The 21,784-nt window shown below is 36.1% G+C and overlaps 1 protein-coding gene across 3 annotated transcripts in view; it reads left to right on the forward strand.

Moving 5' to 3' along the window:
- Positions 1-21,784, forward strand: part of ASB3 (ankyrin repeat and SOCS box containing 3) — a 115,565-nt gene that overhangs the window by 85,650 nt on the left and 8,131 nt on the right. For all 3 annotated transcript variants that reach the window (XM_065929298.1, XM_065929300.1, XM_065929299.1), the window contains 2 exons: positions 4,391-4,648; positions 10,492-10,625. In XM_065929298.1, coding sequence (XP_065785370.1) covers positions 4,391-4,648; positions 10,492-10,625 — 392 coding nt within the window. The remainder of the gene's footprint in view (positions 1-4,390; positions 4,649-10,491; positions 10,626-21,784) is intronic.

Here is a 21,784-nt window from a genome sequence, read left to right on the forward strand (position 1 = left end):
TATGGCTGTAGAAAGGGCTCCTGGCTTAACTGACCTGATTATGTCTGTCTTTCTAATCAATACTGATCATTGTTATCCTGTTAATTTTATAAAAATAATTGTGTCCATTCTTATCAGTATATCACACATGGATACATCTGACACAACGTAATGTCTTTATTTTATTTTCAGCTGATGGCTAAAAACCATTCAGTAAAACTTACTATATGACCTTTTAATAATTCAGCTAAAAAGTTGCTTGGAGGTTTTGTTGGGTTATTAAGATATTTGTCCATTTCCATTTGTTTAAAAGAAACCTTATTAACATGTTGGATTTCCTTTTACTGTGCTTCTTTTTTATCTGAGCCTGTTTCTGTGCACAGCTTTGAACTTCAAAGGGCAGTAAGATGGAAGATGTACAAGCCCACAAATAAGGTTTAGACATTGCATTTTTGGTTTTTAAACTTCTCTTTCTCTGTGCCTTGTGGTTTTTCACTGTTATATAATATGAAGTCCCTTAATGTGTCATAAGTAGTTCTTGATATTTGTGTTAAATAAGAAGGACTACTCTAAGACTTGAAGAGTTTTTCTGATTCACCATCAGGGCTTGAAAAAGAATTTGTATTAAGTGTTAAGAGAAACACATGCATATTCCTGTGTAATTTATATTTTAACCAAAGTTTTCTCTAAGCCTTTATCTTGCTCATTGACATGTAATAATCAAGGTCATTGTAGAGCACTGAAGTTACTTGAGTTGCTGGAACTTGTTATGTATATTTGAGATGTATTATGTAATAGAAACTCAAGGCATGCTGAAAAAGTTTTATGATCCTTCAGTTTTATTTTGTGTTTATTATTGACCATGTAAATGATAGTTCTGTTGAAAAAGGGTTTATAATGTAGCAGTAGGTAGCTTACAAAAGCCTTTTAGGAGTGTGCTTTTACTCCTAATACAAGGCAGTGTGATAACTGGAAGGAGTTAGAGCTGTGTTTTGTAGAATACTCTTTCTGTACATTGTTAATAGATAATACACAGGATAAAAAGGGTTCTTTAGTTAATTAAGTTTGGAAAACACAGGATTAAGCAGTGGTAATTAGATTTGTTTCCTGAAGGGCTTCTAAGAATTTTTCTTATGGTGATGTGTTTTATGAATTCCTAAGGAGGGATGAGTCTACCAGAGTTTGAAAAGTTTGGAAACATAGGATGAACTTTACAATAAATACACTATTGCTCCTGTGTTTACAGGCTTTTGGGGCATTTTATATCTTTTTTCTTATGCTTTTTTCTGATTAATGTTTGGATCCATTGCTGTAATTCTAAAGGTACTGCCTCTGAAGTGTATCCAGAGTTTAAAGAAAAATACTTGAGCATATGTTTTAAAAATGTAACTAGCATACTGTTTAAAATTAAGTTCATCCTGTATTTCTCTCTTGTATGGACTAGTGTATATTATAAAGGGCCTCTCAAATATTTTAATTATGGAGGCTTTTTTAACATAGATCATTTGCAGGGACTAGTGTTCCTTGGAACATACTTCAAGAAACAGGGCTGCCCTTAAAATAATTCCCAATTTGATTATTTCCTGAGATGTTTTGTTTTTATAATGTAGAAGAGATATTTCTGATATTTGCTATATCATATTCACTGTTGGATTTTGATTTGCTATTATTATCCCAATTTTACAAATTACTAGTTTTGTGATTAAGCTTCAGTTTTTGCATCTGGAGTGGAGATGGTAATAAAAGTTACTTTTTAGGGTTATTGTGAATATTAAGGCAAATCTTCCATGTAACACATTTATCATAGTTGCCTGGTATAGAATAGATAAAAGTTGTTGTTATGGGGAGTTATATGTGCACATGTTTCTCTAACATTTAGAGATGGATGGTTGGTTTATCTATGGCCTTGTCCTTAAATTTTTCTTAGAATGAGTCACATGGCTAGATGCTATATTTGAAACTTGAAGAGGAAAGCCTCTTGGTTTTATAGTTTTTTTATAAACAGAAAATAGATTCTCTAGCTATCTGTGGCAATTAATATAACAGGGTGCATTTTGCGCCCTTTGTATTCTGTAGCAAAAATATGTTGTCCTCTCTGAGAGCTAAAGCATCTGTGGTTAGGCCATTGATGCTTTCACGTTGCTTGAGGGAAGAGTTCAGCCAGGTTCTGAAGTGTACATGTAAACATACATGCCTTGAAAATTAAGTGCTCCTGAGAATTGTGTATGACATTCGTAAGGAGGTGGTGTCTCGAGGCTTTCCCACTTTTCCTGTATGTTTGTTGGATTGTGTCCAACAGTCCATGTCGTGTGTTGCTCATCTGTTCTGTAGGGGAGTCAGCACGTAATCACTGCAGGCAGAATAATGAGAGCCTAGTTAAATGAGGTCAGAGTGGTTGAAAGAAATTGCTTATAAAAAAAAAAGAAATTGCTTATAACTGTTCAAAATAAAACCATCAGATGTATATCCTCTAAGAGTGGATACAAATACATATGCGTGGTTGAGTCCCTACACTGTTACCTGAAAGTGTCACAGCATTGTTTGTTAATCGGCTAAACCCCAATACAAAAAAAAAAAAAAAGTATATCCTTTAGCATTTCTTGTAGTGCAGGACTGTTGGCAATAAATTCTTTTAGCTTTCCTATATCTGAAAATAGCCATAAGAAAGAAAATGAATATACAGGGCTCTTTTCAAGAACAGTGGTAAGAATGATGGTGTTTCCAGGAACAAGTATCAATATATACTAGACAGACAACAAAGTTAATTAATTTTTATAAAGAAAATTTTAGAGTTACAGCTTTTTCTTTTCTAATTGGTATGTGTATTATTAATAATAAAGAGAATTAGTATTTAATATTTTAATTGAAGAAAAGAAGCACAAATTGGAGAGCAAATAAAACAGATTTACAAAAATTTACATAAGTGATATTTATATATATGGTGTTTAACTGCTTTGAAACCTTGGACTCAAGTTCTCAGAAGTAGTTGGTCTCACATGACAATGGTTTAAATGTTTTATATTTTTTATATTCTTTTTACGATTCTTAATTATTTAGATTCTCTAAAACTATGAATAATGAAGTATTTCTTTTTATTTCTTGTTACTTAAAATAGCATTAATGCCAGTTTCAGAGGGAGACTTATTTTATTCTTGCATATTTTCTTTCGCAGTTGTCTGCGTAGTGAACATACATGTTTATTGAACTTTGTTAAAGTTATATCATAAGCAGTTTTTTAAATGTGATCACATAACCATCATAATTTAAGTTTTTAATGACTATGTCATATTTTGCATGTATCTCCTCCTCTGTTAAACAGTTAATTTATTTAAAAAAATCTGTTATAGACAATACTGTGGTTAATATATTTGTGCAAATAGTATATAATTTCTTTTTGTCTCATAGGTAAATTCCCAGGATTTATGTTTATTATATTTAAATGTGTGGTATTTTACTTTGCATATCATTTTATTTTGCAGATACTTATATAATGTTAGTTCTGTGTGCCAGGATGGTTAAGTAACTTGCTCAAAGTCACACCGCTAGTAAGTGGCTGAGCAGTCTGGCTCCAGCCTGTGCTCTTTATAGCTTCGTTATGATACCTCTTTTGACACATTTTGCCAATTAGCTCTCTCATAAGAGAGTTAAATTTACTTTTAGTCATTTTAAGCACAGCTTAGCAGGACGATCATTTGTAAAACAGGTAACCAACTCAGCGGGTGTAAAATAATAGACTTTCATTCAGTAAAACACTTGACAAAGATTAATTGTAAAAAATGTAAAGCTGTAAGTTAAGTTTTTGTTCATAAAAAAGGCTTTCTATTTGATTGCTTTCTACCACTAGAAATTTAAAAGAAAGGGGAAAATTGACCTGTCTTTTTTGACTGATCACGTTGTTTATTAACTTTGTTTAGCAAGTATTTTGTAATATAGATAATAAATTGTGCATTAAAAAAATCACAATTTGAAAAGAATTTTACTTGTCAGTGACAGTTTTATTTAAGGTAAGTATTTTAAATTCTAAGGGCATGACTTGTTCATAGTTGAAAATTAAAAACCATGCAGCATGATGTAAATTAAATGTCTTCTAGTCTCAATCCACTGGACACGTAAAACCATCCACTATCACATCTGCCATTCTTTTTAAAATTATTTTTAATTGAAGGATAATCACAATATTGTGTTGGTTTCTGCTGTACATCTAATTACAATGTTGTGTTGATTTCTGCTGTACATCAACATGGATTAGCCATAGGTATACACATGTCCCCTCCCTCTTGAGCATCTGCTATTCTTATTTTCCAGTCATAAGTACTATTAATTATTTGTAAGAATTTTTTTTAATGTGAAAATCTTCTCTTCCCTTCCCCTCCCCCCCTTCCCCTACCTTCCTTTCTTTTTGCTCATGGAGCTGTGACTTCTTTGGAATTGTAAATATTCTTTTGAAATATGGAGCTCAGCTAAATGAACTTCATTTGGCATACTGCCTGAAGTATGAGAGGTTTTCAGTATTTCGCTACTTTTTGAAGAAATGTTGCGCATCGACACCATGGGACCACATATCTGAATTTATAAATCATGCAGTGAAAGCACAGACAAAATATAAAGAATGGTTGCCATCTCTGCTGCTTGCTGGATTTGACCCACTGAATCTCCTGTGCAGTTCCTGGTAAGAAATCCTACCATTGTGAACCTTACTCTTTCATTTCTCCCAATTTCTTGAAATCCCTGTGTTGGGAGGAGGTTGTTATTGTATGTGTTTTGATTGTGATGGCTGTGTTGGGATGAAGGAATTGGGGACCTGCTAATAGTGAGATTGATTGTAAGGATAGTTGTTTATTGCTAAGTCGTGTCTGACTCTTTTGTGACCCCATGGACTGTAGCCCACCAACCCCCCCTGTCCTTGGGAGTTTTCAGGCAAGAATACTGGAATGGGTTGCTATTTCCTTCACCAGGGCATCTTCCCAGCTCAGGGATCAAACCTGCGTCTCCACTTGGCAGGCAGATTCTTTACCACTGAGCCACTGGGAAGCCCTGAATGTAAGGATAGAATCCTAGAAAAAGGTTGGAGGTGGCTAGAAGGGAACAGAAAGGAATGGGTGCCAGTGAATCCTCTCGGGACGGCTATTTCTTCTACTTGGGCCATCCCTCATGCTGCTTTTAAAACACCTGCCACAGAATGGTTGTAGTAGCTTTGGCGATTTTTAGCAGCCCTTAGACAACTAGATTGAATACTCCTATCCTGTAGCGTCTTGTCTATTTGAACTTAGTCTCTCTCAATAAATACTGATATCTGAAGCAGCTGAGGATACAACTGTTTACCTCAAGTGGTTTCTCAGAAGGGCATTGCCTATGAGTGATTATATGAAAGTTCAGTCAGAATTTTTCTAGGTAAAAGGATAAAAACTTTAAAAAAAAATTTTTTTTTCCATTTATTTTTATTAGTTGGAGGCTAATTACTTTATAATATTGTAGTGGTTTTTGCCATACATTGACATGAATCAGCCATGGATTTACATGTGTTCCCCATTCCGGTCCCCCCTCCCACCTCCCTCCCCATCCCATCCCTCTGGGTCTTCCCAGTGCACCAGCCCTGAGCCACTTGTCTCATGCATCCAACCTGGGCTGGTGATTTGTTTCACCCTTAATAATATACATGTTTTGATGCTGTTCTCTGAAAACATCCCACCCTTGCCTTCTCCCACAGAGTCCAAAAGTCTGTTCTGTACATCTGTGTATACACAAGCCTTTGCAGGAGTTACGTGTCTAGATGGACTGAGAAATTATTGATAATTGTAGCAGTGAGAGAACTCTTTTGGTCTGATAGTTTAAGTCAAGTGAGAAAATAGAATAAAAGTCTCTAGGAATATAGAGAACATGGGTGTTTTATAAAATATCAATGAAATATTTGGAAGATTTCATTTTTGTGCTTCAGAACTACCATTTGCTAAAATAATGTTTAGGCAAGTACTGAAATTTTGGATTTCAGCAGAAGAGTGCTTTGATATCTTGTTGTTTAAATTTTGCTTTTCAAAGAGGTCCTCCCTGGGATTCATACAGGCAACACTGGTGCTTCCTACTTGTAAGTTTAATTTGCATTTCTGTGACTCCATCTTCCACCTGGTGGCCTCTCCATCTATGTTGTAAACAAAAGATCTTTATTTGGCAGATCTTTATTTATCTCGCCTTTTTATTATGTCTACCATAATACAGAATTCAACAATTTTCTCTAAGCAGAGATTTAAAATTTTAGGTTTAGGACTATCATGTCTTTCTGATACGGAATGTTTCAGTTTGGTGGCTTGTGAGGAAAAACTGCTATCTGATAGGTGGTTTGAGGAATATAGAAGGAAAGCAAATTTATATACATGCTCTAATCTCGACTTTACTTTTTGTTTATAATTTACAGTGGTTTGAGTCCCTGATTGTATTTACTTCTTTCTCCAGCAGTTGATTGATTAATACATAGTTATCTATCAAGTACTCATTGTTGTAATTCTTTGTATACCATTTCAATAAATTGTCACAAAAATTCATAGTATTTTTTGATAACTGAGATATAAAGTTATTGACAATTAACTGAGAAACCTAATTTTTAAAAGTTATTTGTATATGTTTAGTTGTCCTAACAAATCCCCTTTACATGTGCATGCACACATACATTCACTGCTGAGACATAAACACTCACTACTGAATGCTGTATCTAGCTATTAACAGAGCTATTTAAGTACCTTTAACTTTTCACTTAGTCGATTTTATTGTTGTGTCTGGGCTTCTGACGCTAGTAGCAGTTGCGCCTCACCGTTCCCTCCCCAAAATGCTACTGTAAATCCAGCTCATAGATAACTGTGGGCAGTCCTGGCAGTGTGTTCCCTTTCCTCTGTCACTCCATTTTGTTCTTACTCCCAAGGCACCCACATTTTTCTCAACTATGCTCCTTGTGTTTTACTACTGAAGCTACTTACTTGGCTCTATCTTACTTCCTATTACTTTCAGCCTTCATGTTCCATTCTGGTTTTTAGTTTGTTTATTTCTTTAACCAACATTTAAAATATTGCCTGATATACAGTAGCTACTATGATTGATTCTTTACTATTAACTCATTTAATATAAAATATAGTAGATACTATTATCCTTAATTTATGGAGAAAGGGATTGAGGCACAGAGTATTCGACATACTTGCCAAAGTTCACACAGCTATTTAGTGCTAGAGCTTAAGATTTGGACCCAGGCTGTCCAGTAGTAATGGCTCAAGTCTGTCTTTGTAGCCCCTATGCTATTATTCTGCCTTAGTCCTGTATATCCCCAGGGTTGTGGTAATTTTGTCACTTAATTTCAGGTACCTTGTTAGTCGCTCAGTTGTGTCTGACTGTTTGCAACCCCGTGCCCTGTAGCTCACCAGGCTCCTCTGTCCATGAAATTCTCCAGTCAAGAATACTGGGGTGGGTATCTATTCCCTGCTCCAGGGGATCTTCCCAATCCAGGTATCCCTCCCGGGTAGTTTGCATTGCAGGCAGAGTCTTCACCATCTGAGTGACAAGGGTACTTTAATCTGTTGCCTAAACTGCAGGAATATGGGCCAACTTTTCTATTTCCTATTCCTAAATTAGGAATAACCTCTATAAGGAAAAAATTAAATGTATCCTCTTTTCTTTTCCTCCTCAGACAACTACATAGACTGTTGGAAGAAAAGGGAATTATTTAGCTTTATCCTACTAAAAGGCTCCTAAAATAGTCTTCTATCCCTAGTTCTTCTATGGGGTTCCCTGCCCCTCATGTGAAAACTTGCCCATTTGAGAATTTTTTGTGGTAATAAGCCACTGGGTTTGTGCTTTGTTTATTGGATGTGTTTGGATAGAAAAAAGTTAATAAACAGTAAACTACATATTATTTTTAGTAAATTATAAAACTTTCAGCTATTGAATTGAGAACAAAAATTGCATGTATTTTACTCTGAAGGAATAACTTTAGTTACTTTATATTTATTAGAAAAAACACGATGGAAAATTTCACTTTTATCAGTAAAAATGCATAACATGGTCAAATTTTTGTTTGCTAATCTTTTATTGAATGGATAAAGCCAGTGCTTATGCTGAATGTGATGGATATTTTGCTTTCTTTGATCAGTTTACATTCAAAGAACTGTTATAAAAAATTATCCCATAAAAATTCCAATATGCTGTTAAAGTGGATTTTGGTTGTATTTTATTTATATCACATGTAAGTCTCTTGCTTAATCTTTGTCATGTGAATTATAAATGTCTTTCCTAGATATTGCTTGTCTTAAATAGTCTTTAAAAATGTATCTGACTAAATAATTGCCTGTCACAATATGAGCTACAGAGTTGAAATATTTTAATGCAACACTAGGTATCCCTCACACCCTCAATGCAATAGACAAATAATAGAAAGTGAATGTCATCTGTGCATTTAGTTGATTAACTGTCAATTGTTTATGATTGTACAGCTGCTTTGTACAGTGTAATGATCAATGTAGTACAGTAACCATACATTTTTAGTGGCACTGTCAGCATTGGTAAAATACTCAACATTATATTAACTAAAGCTGTGTAAACAGATTTATTGTGTGTGTGTTTAGATAACTGGATAAAAATGACTTTGTGTTTGATCACGGTGAGACTTAGAGCACATTAAGATAGAAAAATGAAACCATTAAAAAAGAAATAAGGAACCAGAACTGAGAAACCTTTGGTGTGGGTTCCTAGAAAGTGAAGGAGATTGTTTGCTTTGAATATATTTTATCATTTCATTTATTCTCAGTGTTTTCTGATAAATTGTGACTTCACTGAGAATTTCTTTAGAAGTAAAATGTTTCCCAGAGTGTTTGTGCTGTAGTTTGTTTTTCCTTATATGAGTTTGCATGTTAGAGAATTAAAAATTTGGGAAATAATTGTCATACTCTAACCAGTCATTTCAAGGATACTTTGGACCCTGAATTACATGAAATAAGTTGTCTTTGAGATGACAAGTTTAGAGTATTACTCAGTTTCTTTCTTTTTCTTTTATTTTTCCCTTTCTTTTGTCCTTGCTCAGTAATGTCTCCAAAAAAGTGACCTTGAAAAGAATTTCTGGTTTTGAAGTAGTCACCAGAGACCCTAATGATTTTATTTTTCTTTGAACAATGTGATGTTAGGGGAGTATCTAATTGACTACAAGATGAGTAATCTTGTTAGAATTTAGAGTTGTCTTTATGTTTTGACTAAATTTCATGTGTACAATGTTATAAGGCCCACTGAGAATATAGTACTGAAAATTCCAAGCCGGTTCTAGTAATATCAAATATTTATATAGTATTTTATAGTTTTAAAAATCTGTTCACTATATTGCCTCAGCTACTTTTATGAACAGTCTCCTGAAATACACAGGGTAAGTGTTATTCTCATTTTAGAGACCAGGATCTAGGGCTTAAAGAATTTAGGCAACATGTTTGTAAGCAGTAGAATTGTTAGAAATCAGAACTTTTCCTAGGTCATTGCCCTTTCCATTAGGATTCAAGTACTTACATAATTTGGGAAGTCTCTTTTGGGTGGGTTGGTAGGAAATCTGACATTATTTTGAAAAAAGAGAGGTAGAACTGTTTGTCTTCAACCACTTCTTTCAGTCCTTAAAGACAAAACTTATTCTGGTACATCCTCTAGAGTCTCATCTGTAATGGGGAAGGTTCTTGATGACAACCGTTGTAGTAAATCTCTGAGGGTTGGTCAGAAATAAGCCGTCTCTCCCATACACCAGTTTAGAGACAGCTTTGGCTTCCCTGATAGCTCAGTTGGTAAAGAATCTGTCTGCAATGCAGGAGACTTCTGTTCAATTCCTGGGCCAGGAAGATCCGCTGGAGAAGGGATACATTACCCACTGCAGTATTCTTGGGCTTTCCTTGTGGCTCAGCTGGTAAAGAATCCGCCTGCAGTGCAGGAGACCTGGGTTCGATCCCTGGGTTGGGAGGATCCCCTGGAGAAGGGAAGGGCTACCCACTCCAGTATTCTGGCCTGGAGAATTCCAAGAACTATATAGTCCATGGGGTCACAATGAGTCAGATATGACTGAGTCACTTTCACTTTTGGGTGTTTAGACTTTATCCTTTCACTGTTAAATTAAGTGTCTATAAGGATGACCCATCTAGATTTAGCAAGATGGTCCAGTTGGGAGGAAATAATGGCATATCCACTAATGACAGTGACACTAAATCTGTCTTTTCTCACCACTGCTGCTGGGGAATGACAAGGCATTCTGCTTCTGCTAGAGTAGAAACTCCTCTTGTCATCTATTGGACAACTACATGCACAGTCATTTGAGTTTCATGTAGGAACCTGATTTAATGATTTTTCATATCCACTGAACTTGCCTTTTGTTTCATGAATATTTTCTTTGCTGCTGTTGTCTGTCTGCCTCCGCATCAGGATGTTGTAAGAATTGGTATATGGTATTTGTTTTCACAGTGAATCCTTTGTGAATTTTGTGTCTAAATGTATGTTAATATCTTGCCAATGTAGGATTGACTCAGTCAGTGATGACATTCTTATCTTCACTTTGGAGTTTACTAATTGGAGGAGACTTCCTCCAGCTGTTGAAAAGATGCTGTCTGCTCGAGCCTCAAACTCCTCTTGGGCTCTTCAGCAACATATTGGTAAGAAAGTACAATTTTAAAATACATGTCACTACTTTTTTTTCTCTGCCTTCTCAGGCTGTGTTGTAATTTTAAGTGATAAGAGTCACTGGAGAACATAATTAAATTGGGCATCATTTGCATTTTCTTTATGTGGGGAGAGGATGGAACTGCGAGGGAGATCATAGTAATTTCCTTCAACATAAATCATACCTGATTTTATAAGTTTAGCCTAAGGAGCATGTAAAGAATAACAGGTATTTAGTGATATTTTAATGATACCCTTTTGTTTTTAGTAAGGGTTATGCAAGCAAAAGTGAATCCTAAAAATTTTGTTGGTCAGTATTTAGTTTGTGGTCAGAAAAATGCTAAATGTCATTTTCCTCTTCGGAGTGTGTGTTGATGTGTGTGCTCGCTTTAATATTTTATTGTCTCTAAAAGGAAGTATCACCATTCTTTATTGTTAACTTACTGAATGTATGCCAGTGTGTTGGTAAGATACAACTATGAAGGTGAGCTGGGTAGAAATTTTGTGAATTGATTGATATTTTAAATGACTATTTTAAAACAAATTATCAACTTACTCTTACTTTATAAAAAAAAAAGCTTTTAAGCTAGTTAAAAAAGAAATAAAGAGGATGCAATAGAAGATTATACACAAGGAAACCAAATTAAACTAAATATAACATAGGCAAAGTATTTCTGTTTACTTATGTAGATTTATTTTCATCTATTTTGTTCACCAGATTATGTCTTAAGTTAGGAAAATTATTTCTTCATTACTATTTTTGCATGAAAATGTCACACTTCATAAAACATGTTGAATAGGTTTTTAACAAGTGAACTTAGCATATGTAGAAATATCCTCTAATTTCTTGGAAAATTACATTTAAGTAAATTTTCTCAGTCAAAAACAGACATTCAGGAAAATGTATTCTTGAACTGAGGTATATTCAAACTCTTAGTGAGGTTTCTTGTTGAAGAAAAAGTGTAATCTGTTTGGAGTCGCTAAACCTTCCAGTACAGAATTTCTTTAATGACAGTGTTTAAAAGCTCATGTGCTTGTGAGAATTGTATCTGCTCTTGCTAATTATGTATGCAGTGATAGAGGGCAAATATCTATTTGGGAACAAAAAGGCAAAAAGAAGGAGCATATACCAAGTGGGAAAATTACTGCAGCCTATCAATTAGTAAAGATATGTGAGAGTTTACTCTGTAGACTTTAACATATGGCAGGTTTGTCCAGATGAAGGTAAGAATTGTACATGAATGCCTTATTCTGTGGTAGACTAAATACATCAAGGGCTTCTTATTTAATTAGGCTCTAGGTAGAGCTTGCTAGGGTAATAATCATCATCTCTTAAGAGGATTTTGTTTTGGCTGAAGATTTACAAAAGCCTTTCTCAGAGGTATTAATGTAGCTAATGCTTTTCTAGTCTATTTCTTTTGCCACGACCGCTTTTCTTGGTTCCAGTCACATACGTCTAACTGACTTTTGGACATCTCCACTTGGTATCCCACATTTTGACATATTCAGAATTTGAAGTTGTCATTTTTCCTACAAATCCTGATGTTCCTTCTGTCTGTTTCCTCATTCAGAAGGTGAGGTGATTTGGGAGTGCTGCTTACCAAGAAAGTGAGTTATTCCTGGCAAGTGTTTGTTACTTGTTTCATCCATCGCAGGGGTATTCAACAGGGGTGATTTTTGCTCCCCACAAGGGATAGTTTGATTGCCACATTTGGTAGGGGTGCTGTTGCCATCTAGGGGATAGAGGCCAGGGAGATGCTGCTAAATATCCTACAGTGCACAGGACAGCCCCCCACAACAAAAAATTACCTGACCCGAATGTCGCTAGTGACCAGGTTTAGAAACCCTGATCCACCTTGACTCTTGTGTTGCCCAGTGTTATAAAAGTCTTTTACTCCTATACTAGGAAGACTTTTTAAACCCTGTTTTTACTGCAAACTACTCAAGAAATGCTTGTGTTCTTGGTTTCACAAGATACTCTTAGTTATTCCAGATATTCCACTGAGAATATCTTCTGCAGGTAACAGGAGCTGTTATGATGATAGATTTTAAGTAAGGCTGGAAGGAAGAGATATGCCTGTCTACTCACTTGCCTGAGTTTCAAATGGGATTGTGATTCTCTTCCTTTCTGTGGTTCAAGACTGTCTTCATGTACCCCACTCTTCTTTTTTCTTCAGTTTTCAGGACATTCAGTTTCTGTATGTTGGTCATCTGTACTCTGCCCTCCTTTATTTGGATTTTGAGATACAGGATTTCTAAGCAAAAGCATGGCCAGAGTTTTAACACTGAAGGTGGTGGACTCAGAAACACAATTCTTTGATTACCTTTCTAAGTATAGGACAGTCTTGCTCTCACCCCAGTTTCTCCAGTAACTTATCATGGTATTGAAAGCTACCTTGTCAAAATATTTCTTTAATTTTTTTTTGGACAGGATGCTTCTTGTGGCTCTTGATAAGCTATTGTTAAGCTCCTAGAATAATTTCAGTTCTCTAGCTCCTTTAGGTATACCAGTATCTATCCCAAGGAAAAGATTTTCTGTATTCTTTTCCTAAGCTCTTTTCGAGTCTTGGAGATGCCTTATACTTGCTCAAAATTCTCTTTTCCTCATCCTTTTCCTCCTTAAAAACATAGCACCTTGCCCTGGTAGTTTAAAAATAAAAGAGACAGTCAGTTCTTTGCTGCTCATCTTTTAATCATTTAGTCAGATTTGTTTTCAGAAGTTCTTTGCATTAGAAAGGAAAAGTATACCAGGTAAAATTTGCTGACTGGTTATAGTTTTAATAGCAATTTTTTTGATCATGTGCCTGTATATACCTCTTAGAAACATCATTTTAAATGTACATAGCAATAGACTTCTTAATAAAAAAAATTGCAAACCCCAGCCAACTGACCAAGATCAAGTCTAGGTAATTATGTGCTTATGGTAAAAGCACTTGGCTTTAGTTCATCCTGAACCTTTAATGATCAAATATGAACAATTCTATCTATCCATGGATCTGGATTCTACAAGGGATCCTGTAAGGGCCCCTTGAAACTATCGACTTATTCTTTTTGGTGTTCCTCTGTTTTGTTCTAAACAGGATTTAAAGCAGTTTATACATATAGATTATCACACAAAAAACAGTAAAACAAGTTCAAAGTGGAAGCAAAAGAAAAACATGGAGTCAGCAAATGTTTATCAGTGTAATCTGAAACTTGTCTGTGGATACACTGTAAATTTGACTGTGACTGAGCCTCTACAGTTCTTGATCTAGGTTACAGAATTCATAACATAAAACAAACTCATTGCTCAGAAGTACAGATATTCTTGGATGTTGTGCTAGACAGTTTCCTAGAAAACATCTTGGTAGCCATGGTTTCTTGGGACTTTATGTTACCAGTTTCCAATGTGGCCTGTTGCTGTCATACCAAGACATTGAATTACTATGGTAATTCAGTAAAAACACTTCTTAAGTGGGCTTTGGTACTCAGGTCTCTGTTGCTCTGACTTGACCAGGGCTAGATTTATAGTATCTGGAGGGTACCTGTGTGCACTTTGAGCAGTTGTCTCTAAATACTGTAACTCTACACTCAGTTTTAAATAAGTGATAGTTAGCAATGCATTCGAAGTTAGACTACCTAAGAAGTATTAGAGTGCAGCTACTTTGTGTTGCAGACTGAGAACGTATTTCTAAGAAACAGTTGATCTTAAAAGTAGAGGTAAAAGAGAAATGAAAAAATAAAGGTTGATAGGCTAAGTATTTCAATTGTGAAACCCAGCAAACACATAAGAACTCCTGCCTAAATATGGTAGACTGAGTGAGTTATTCAGTTTAAACCAAGTTTCTATGAAACTTTAACCAGCATTGCTAGTTTTGAGCAATGCCCCTTGTTCATATACTCTTTCAGAAAAACCATATGTGGTCAGTACATCAAGCTAACTATTTGTGGTAACTTATCTTGTGAGATTGTTATATTTACAGTTAAAAACTAGGGAATAAAAACCAGAAACAAAATACAGGTTTAGGAATCAGTCAGTCAGTCAGTCAGTCAGTTCTGTCCCTCAGTTGTGCCCGACTCTTTGCGACCTCATGGACTGCAGCACACTGGGCTTCCCTGTCCATAACCAACTCCCGGAGCTTGCTCAAACTCATGTCCATCGAGTTGGTGATGCCATCCAACTGTCTCATCCTCTGTTGTCCCCTTCTTATCTTGCCTTCAGTCTTTCCCACCATCAGGGTCTTTTCCAGTGAGTCATTTCTTCACATCAGGTGGCCAAAGTATTGGAGTTTCAGCTTCAGCATCAGTCCTTCCAAGAATATGCAGGACTGATTTCCTTTAGGATTGACTAGTTTGATCTTGCAGCCCGAGGGACTCTCAAGAGTCTTCTCCAACACCACAGTTCAAAGGCATCTGTTCTTCGGCACTCAGCTTTCTTTATGGTCCAACTCTCACATCCATACATGACTACTGGAAAACCCCTAGCTTTGACTAGGTGGACCTTTGTTGGCAAAGTAATGTCTCTGCTTTTTAATATGCTGCCTAGGTTGGTCATAGCTTTTCTTCCAAGGAGCAAGTGTCTTTTAATTTCATGGCTGCAGTCAACATCTACAGTGATTGTGGAGCCCAAGAAAATGAAGTCTGTCACTGTTTCCATTGTTTCCCATCTATTTGCCATGAAGTAGTGGGACCAGAGGCCATGCTCTTAGTCTTCTGAATGTTGAATATTAAGCCAGATGTTTCACTCTTCTCTTTCACTTTCATCAAGAGGCTCTTCGGTTCTTTTGTGCTTTCTGCCATACTCTTCGGTTCTTTTGTGCTTTCTGACATAGGGCAGTGTCATCTGCATATCTGAGGTTATTTGTATTTCTCCCAGCAATCTTGATTCCAGCTTGTGCTTCATCAAGCCTGAAATTTCTCATGATGTACTCTGCATTTAAGTTAAATGAGCAGGGTGATACAGCCTTGACATACTCCTTTCCAATTCGGAACCAGTCCATTGTATCCATGTCCGGTTCTAACTGTTGCTTCTTGACCTGCATACAGGATTTCTCAGGAGGCAGGTTAAGGTGGAGAAGGGAATGGCAAACCACTTCAGGATTCTTGCCTTGAGAACCCCATGAACAGTATGAAAGGTTTAGGAATAGTTGATCTATATTCCTTTCTGGTAGTAATTTGTTCCCTGCTTTGTTGAAATATAATTTACTTATAACATAGTATAAGTTTACAGTGTACCTTTTTAGTAATAATTAACTAGCATTCCAGTTGTCTACTCAAGCCATATCTGGTTTAAAGTAATCAAGCATACTAGAACATTTTATTTTCTGTTCTCTGTGAAGAGTATGTTTCTTATTCAAAACTAGTGCATCATTGAGTTACTTGTTAAAAAGTTGGATGTTCAGGTGCAATCTTATTTCAGGCTAGTGGAAAATTTTAACTCTTCTGATTGTTTAACTCCTTGGTAATGATACGGTGCCAGTCTGCCTGGACATCAGATAGAGTAAAGTGGTTAAAGATTGGAGCTCTGGAATTAGACACCCACTACTCTCTAATTGCAGAGAAGTTATTTAGTGTCTCTGAGCCTTGATTTCCTCAGTTATGAGGAGGAGTGATAGTAGGGCCTGCCTTACATCGTTGTCACAGTGACTTGTGTCGTCACGGCAGAGATGGGCTGTGTTTATCTTTCACTGGAGGCTGATCGCTTTACCATGCTGTTCTGGTTTCTGCTGTGCGGCAGTGTCAGTCGGCCATGAGTGTACATGTATCCCCTCCCTCGTGAGCCTCCCTCCACCCCCGCCCTGATCCCGCCTCTCTAGGGGGCCACAGAGCGTCAGACTTGGCTCCTGTGGTATACAGCAGCTCCTCAACTGCTATCGGTTTACACCTGCTCATGTATATATTTCCATGCTACAGAGACATACCTCATATAATTGAATTTCATTTCATTTTTCTCTTCCTCAAAACACAGGAAGAATGCATTGTTCAGCCTTAATTTTTATGTGATTGGTTTAAGTGGTCAAAGCATAGGTCATACTGGATGTGAATACTCAGTGCTGTCACTTTCCTTTGCTGAGAAAGTCTGAAAGCCATGTTTGAGATGGCAGTGACACAAGATAGAAGTAGCCTGGAACACTGAGTTGTCACTTCAGGACACTTTCCTTGGAGAATCACCTGACCCAAAGAGGATTTGAATGAGCAAGAAATAAACCTTTGTTGTATTCAAAGACACTGGGTTTCAGAGTTTATGTGTTATCACAGCATAACACAGTCTGTAACTAAGCTAACCTGTAATCAAATCCTGTCCCAGAGTTATTGACCAGGGAAAGACTGTTGAAAGCTATCTGTGTGCTGTCACTTCAGTCGTGTCCAACTCTTTGTGACCCGTGGACTGTAGCCCACCAGGCTCTCTGTCCATGAGATTTCCCAGGTAAAATACTGGAGTGAGTTGCCATTTCTTTCTCCAGCGGATCTTCCCAACCTAGGGATTGAACCTGCATCTCCTGCTTGGCAGGTAGATGCTTTACCATCTGAGCCATCAGGAAAGCCCAAGTTAAATAAGCATGGTGACAATATACAGCCTTGACGTATTCCTTTCCCAAATTTGAACCAGTCCATTGTTCCATGTCCGATTCTAACTGTTGCTTCTTGTCCTGCACACGGGTTTCTCATGAGTCAGGTATACCTCAATTAAAAATAAAACCCATTAGTAATTGCCTGTCATCTTTAAAAACTGAACATGTGACCTTCTATTTGTAGAGTAGGAAACTTTTGACCTCCCAGACGTGAGCCATGTTATGGGCCTTCACAACTTAAGTAGAATCATGCTTTGCTTAACAGTGTCCTGCACACTGCTCTTATTACTGGATTTAAGAGCCAAGCTTGTGGTTTTTATTTCTTGTTTGTTTGTTTTTTAAGTTAAGTTTATAGTTAAATTTTAACAAGATTCCATATGCTCATTTATAATTTCATAATTTTAGTTTCACACAGCCTCTTATAAATCCAAGTAATGGATTTTATATATGTGTGTGTGTGTGTGTGTGTGTGTGTGTGTATGTATGTATGTGGTGGGGGAATCTGACATAGGTACTGAAGAATTGTATCCACATTTGCTGGGACATTTTGCTGTTAAAACTGATTTAGTTTTGTCAGCAATCTATTGGTAAGCTAAGAGGAGAAAATGTTGCCTTAGAGCAACTTAATGTTGCTAAGATGCTTAATGTCCTAAGTATCATATCAGATCACCAGTATTATTTAAAGCCCATTTTACTCTTCCCATATCCTGCATTGGATATATGTGCAGGCAGACCCCTGGGACAGTTATATCCTAGTTAAAAGAAAATTATTCTTTCAGATCCCAAATATTTATTTTATGGTGGGAGGGCAGTTAGGACAGAGACTTTAGTTTTTGATAATTTGTTCATTTGAGAACTTGTAACCACTCAATCTGTAATTATAGTTAGTTCTAAATGTAGAGCATAAGCAGAAGTCTTTAGTGAAGAGAATCTATCATGTAAATATTTCTGTAGGTGCACATTTACAAATTTAGCTGTTTATTAATTGCTAGTGACTGAGTCCTTTAATTATATGTCATCTATGTATCAGATACTGATTTAAAATCTATGAATGAAAAATAAACATAACTCTTTAGTGGAATGGCTAAAAGGGAATGATGCAGGGTCATGGCAGAATTTTCTTTTTAAGATGAGAGAGGCTTGAACATATACATTAAGGGATCTCAATTTGTTTCAGAAAAACATTAAGGATATGGAGATTAAAAGCAATAGTTTATATAATAAGGTTTCAGATAAGCCAGAAGGAGATGGGTAGACTCAAATAGTCCCCTTCCCTTTGAGAAGAAGAGAGACGAGGCTGAGTAGATACAGATAAGTTTATAGTTTGAGTCTTAGAGAAAGAGAGCATAGAAGATTCCTTGTTTTTACTTAGGAGTAAGAGATAAAATCTTGCTGAAAAGGAAACTGAAGTGAGAATTTGGTAGGAGAGGCTTGATTTAGAAGGGTTGTTGTGGGAAACTGGGAACCAATGGAGGAGATTTGCTGAGCAGCCCTGTGGACCTTGTGGAAGTTGAAAGTGGTATACTTCATATGGTTATATGGTTATTTTTTCCTCAGGATTGCTTCATTTTCTCTGTATTGGAAAGAAGAAAAATGGGTAGATTGGTCCTGAGAATTGCCAGAGCAAGTATAGCAGAGTTGAGGATGATATAATAGTATAAGTGATAGGCCTGTGGATGCCAAGTAAGAAATGAGAAAGGAAAGGGATCTGGTAAATTTGACAGCAGGAGAAGTTGGGGCCCATGGTCTCAATGACCAGAGGTAGTGACAGTAAGGGAGAGTGCACTCCGGAAGGATAGGAAGTGGCATATGTTGGAATTTAAAGACAGAAAAACGTGAATCTGAAGATGGTGCAGAAGGACTGAAATTGCCACTGTGAGACACTATGATAGGTGTGACAAGGTGTGAAAGAATGAGAAAATTATATCTCAGAAATTGGTCAAGGAGGTAATTTGGGGGAAGGATCAGGCTTCTGTGAGGACAAGAGGTGAAGAGAGTGTTCTGTACAGGGTTCTAGATGAAGGTAGGCTTGTATATGATAAAATTAGGGGTTCCTGAGAACTTTATGGAAAGGTTTTGGGGAGAGTTAAAATTTATAATATTGAGCTTAATTAGTCTTTTCTTATTGTCTCAGACTACTGTTTTTATTACTAGTTCCCTAAATAAGTTAGGGGAATGAAGAATGAATTTTTATTTTCTAAAAAAGCTGAGACCATGATTTATTTTTTCGCTTGATTACTATAGGAAGATGCTTATGCTAAGTTATATGATGCTCAGTTGTTTTTACAAACTGACTAATAGTGAAAAGACAAAAAGTTACATACCATTGGGGAAATTCATGTTCTTACTGACACAGATGATTTTACTTAATTTTCACGTGTTCCAGGCTTCAGAGAGAGGCATTTTAAAGATGGGAGAGAGGAATAGGAAGATAAAACTGCTTATCAATGATCAAGTTCCTTTTCACTTTATCTTTTCTGTAATAGTGAGGTTATCGTTGTAAGAATTGAACTTCCATCTTTTCTTTTCTTCCACTTAGCATATATGGCTGAGTGTCTTGTACATATGTATTTGTATGGGTTAGGTTAGTGCTTCCAAAAGTGAATGACCTGGCATCCATGCTTGTGGTGTACCTTAGTGAATTGTAGTTTAGATTTGACTGTTCAGTGGCCCTGTGATTACATCATCTAGTTTTAACTAATTCTCAAAAATTGGTTAAGTGGCTTAAAAAGATTTCTGTGCAAAAATGTTTTATGTGAACAATGCTAAATAAAGGTATCAGCACAAATGAACCATAAAGTAATCATAGAACTAGCTCCTGTTCTTCCCAGATGGTCATGTCATATGATAAATACTGACCACCCAGTGTGAGCTGACAGCAAGTTCAAAGGTATCAAGAAAAGTATTTAAAATATATTTCACCTTAGAAAAATAAGTAAAATAAAAGATGGTTCACTTTTACTAATGTTAGCAGTGAGCCTTGATGTATATAATGTGCATTGAGATAATAAGGAAATGAAAATATCATAATCAGCAGGACACTCTTAATGAAAGCGTCCAAAACATAAGTTCTGTGATATTTCATGAATATTTAAGTCATATGATGCTCAGTCTGTTGTTTTTATAAACTGACTAATAGTGAAAAGACAAAAAGTTACATACCATTGGGGAAATGCATGTTCTTACTGACACAGTAAAACACACTGAAATAATATCGGGACGAAGTAAAATGTATTTCTTTTTAGCAAATACTGTTGGAAGGAGCATAGTAAACATTGCTAAAGAGTTAAAGAAAAGAATAAAAATATAATCCTGCAAGTAGGATGTGTGGTACACTAAGTTGGAAGAATATAACTGCCTCAGCTTAGAGTATTTGTTAAGATTCTGTTTCAATTAAAAAATAGAATACAGTTGCTTTTCTGAGAGTCACTAAAGGAAATGTATACCGGAAATGATATATTTGCAACAATAATGACTGACTTAATAGAATTTTTTTTGGGGGGGGGGGAAGCTGTGTAAGACTGTCTACTGATGGAGTGGCTTACTTTTCAGTAAATGTGAGGAAATGGAGATAATATCACACATGAAATGAGTTGATTGCATCAAGAGTCAGGCTAATACAGGAAAGGAATTGAAACCAGAATTGCTTGAAGTATTAATAATACTGTTGTGAGTAATTTTATTAAAAACACAACCTTTAAAATATGTAGAATCTTTGTAGTACTTTATGATGAGATGGGAGTGACCATGATTATTGTTAAAACATCCAGAGATTTGCTCTTTATCTTGTGACAGTATTAAAAAGAGTCCTTTAACTTAATGATGAATTGCATACTTTGGTGAAAATACAGCTGTTCATTTTCTTAATCTTTTTTTCCTTGATGATAAATAGCTATGAATAGTATAAAACCTAGTACATGTATCATAAAATTCTATTGAGTTAAGGTAAAAATGATATTTTAGCTGAATGAAAGGCAACTGCTTTTTGAAAGAAATTTTGCTACGAGATGATCTTAAAAACAGATGCTAAGAAATACTTTTATTATTACAAGATTTTCTTTTCAAAAACAGTGTGCATGACCTAAATGTCTATTGACACACTTAAACTGGCATGGAAACAATTCCCTGAGATTCTGAATGTATTTAGTACTAATGTGATCTTAGTTTTCTGAATGGCAGATAGCTGGGGGAACAGTGGAAACAGTGGCTGACTTTGTTTTTCTGGGCTCCAAAATCACTGCAGATGGTGATTGCACCCATGAAATTAAAAGACGCTTACTCCTTGGAAGGAAAGTTATGACTAACCTAGACAGCATATTAAAAGTGGAGACATTACTTGGCCAACAAAGGTCCGTCTAGTCAAGGCTATGGTTTTTCCAGTGGTCATGTATGGATGTAAGAGTTGAACTGTGAAGAAAGCTAAGCCCCGAAGAATTGATGCTTTTGAACTGTGGTATTGGAGAAGACTCTTGAGAGTCCCTTGGACTGCAAGGAGATCCAACCAGTTCATCCTAAAGGAGATCCGTCCTGGGTGTTCATTGGAAGGACTGATGTTGAAGCTGAAACTCCAATACTTTGGCTACCTGATGTGAAGACTCATT

The sequence above is a fragment of the Muntiacus reevesi genome, chromosome 3, assembly GCF_963930625.1.
Source record: "Muntiacus reevesi chromosome 3, mMunRee1.1, whole genome shotgun sequence".
Lineage (NCBI taxonomy): Eukaryota > Metazoa > Chordata > Mammalia > Artiodactyla > Cervidae > Muntiacus > Muntiacus reevesi.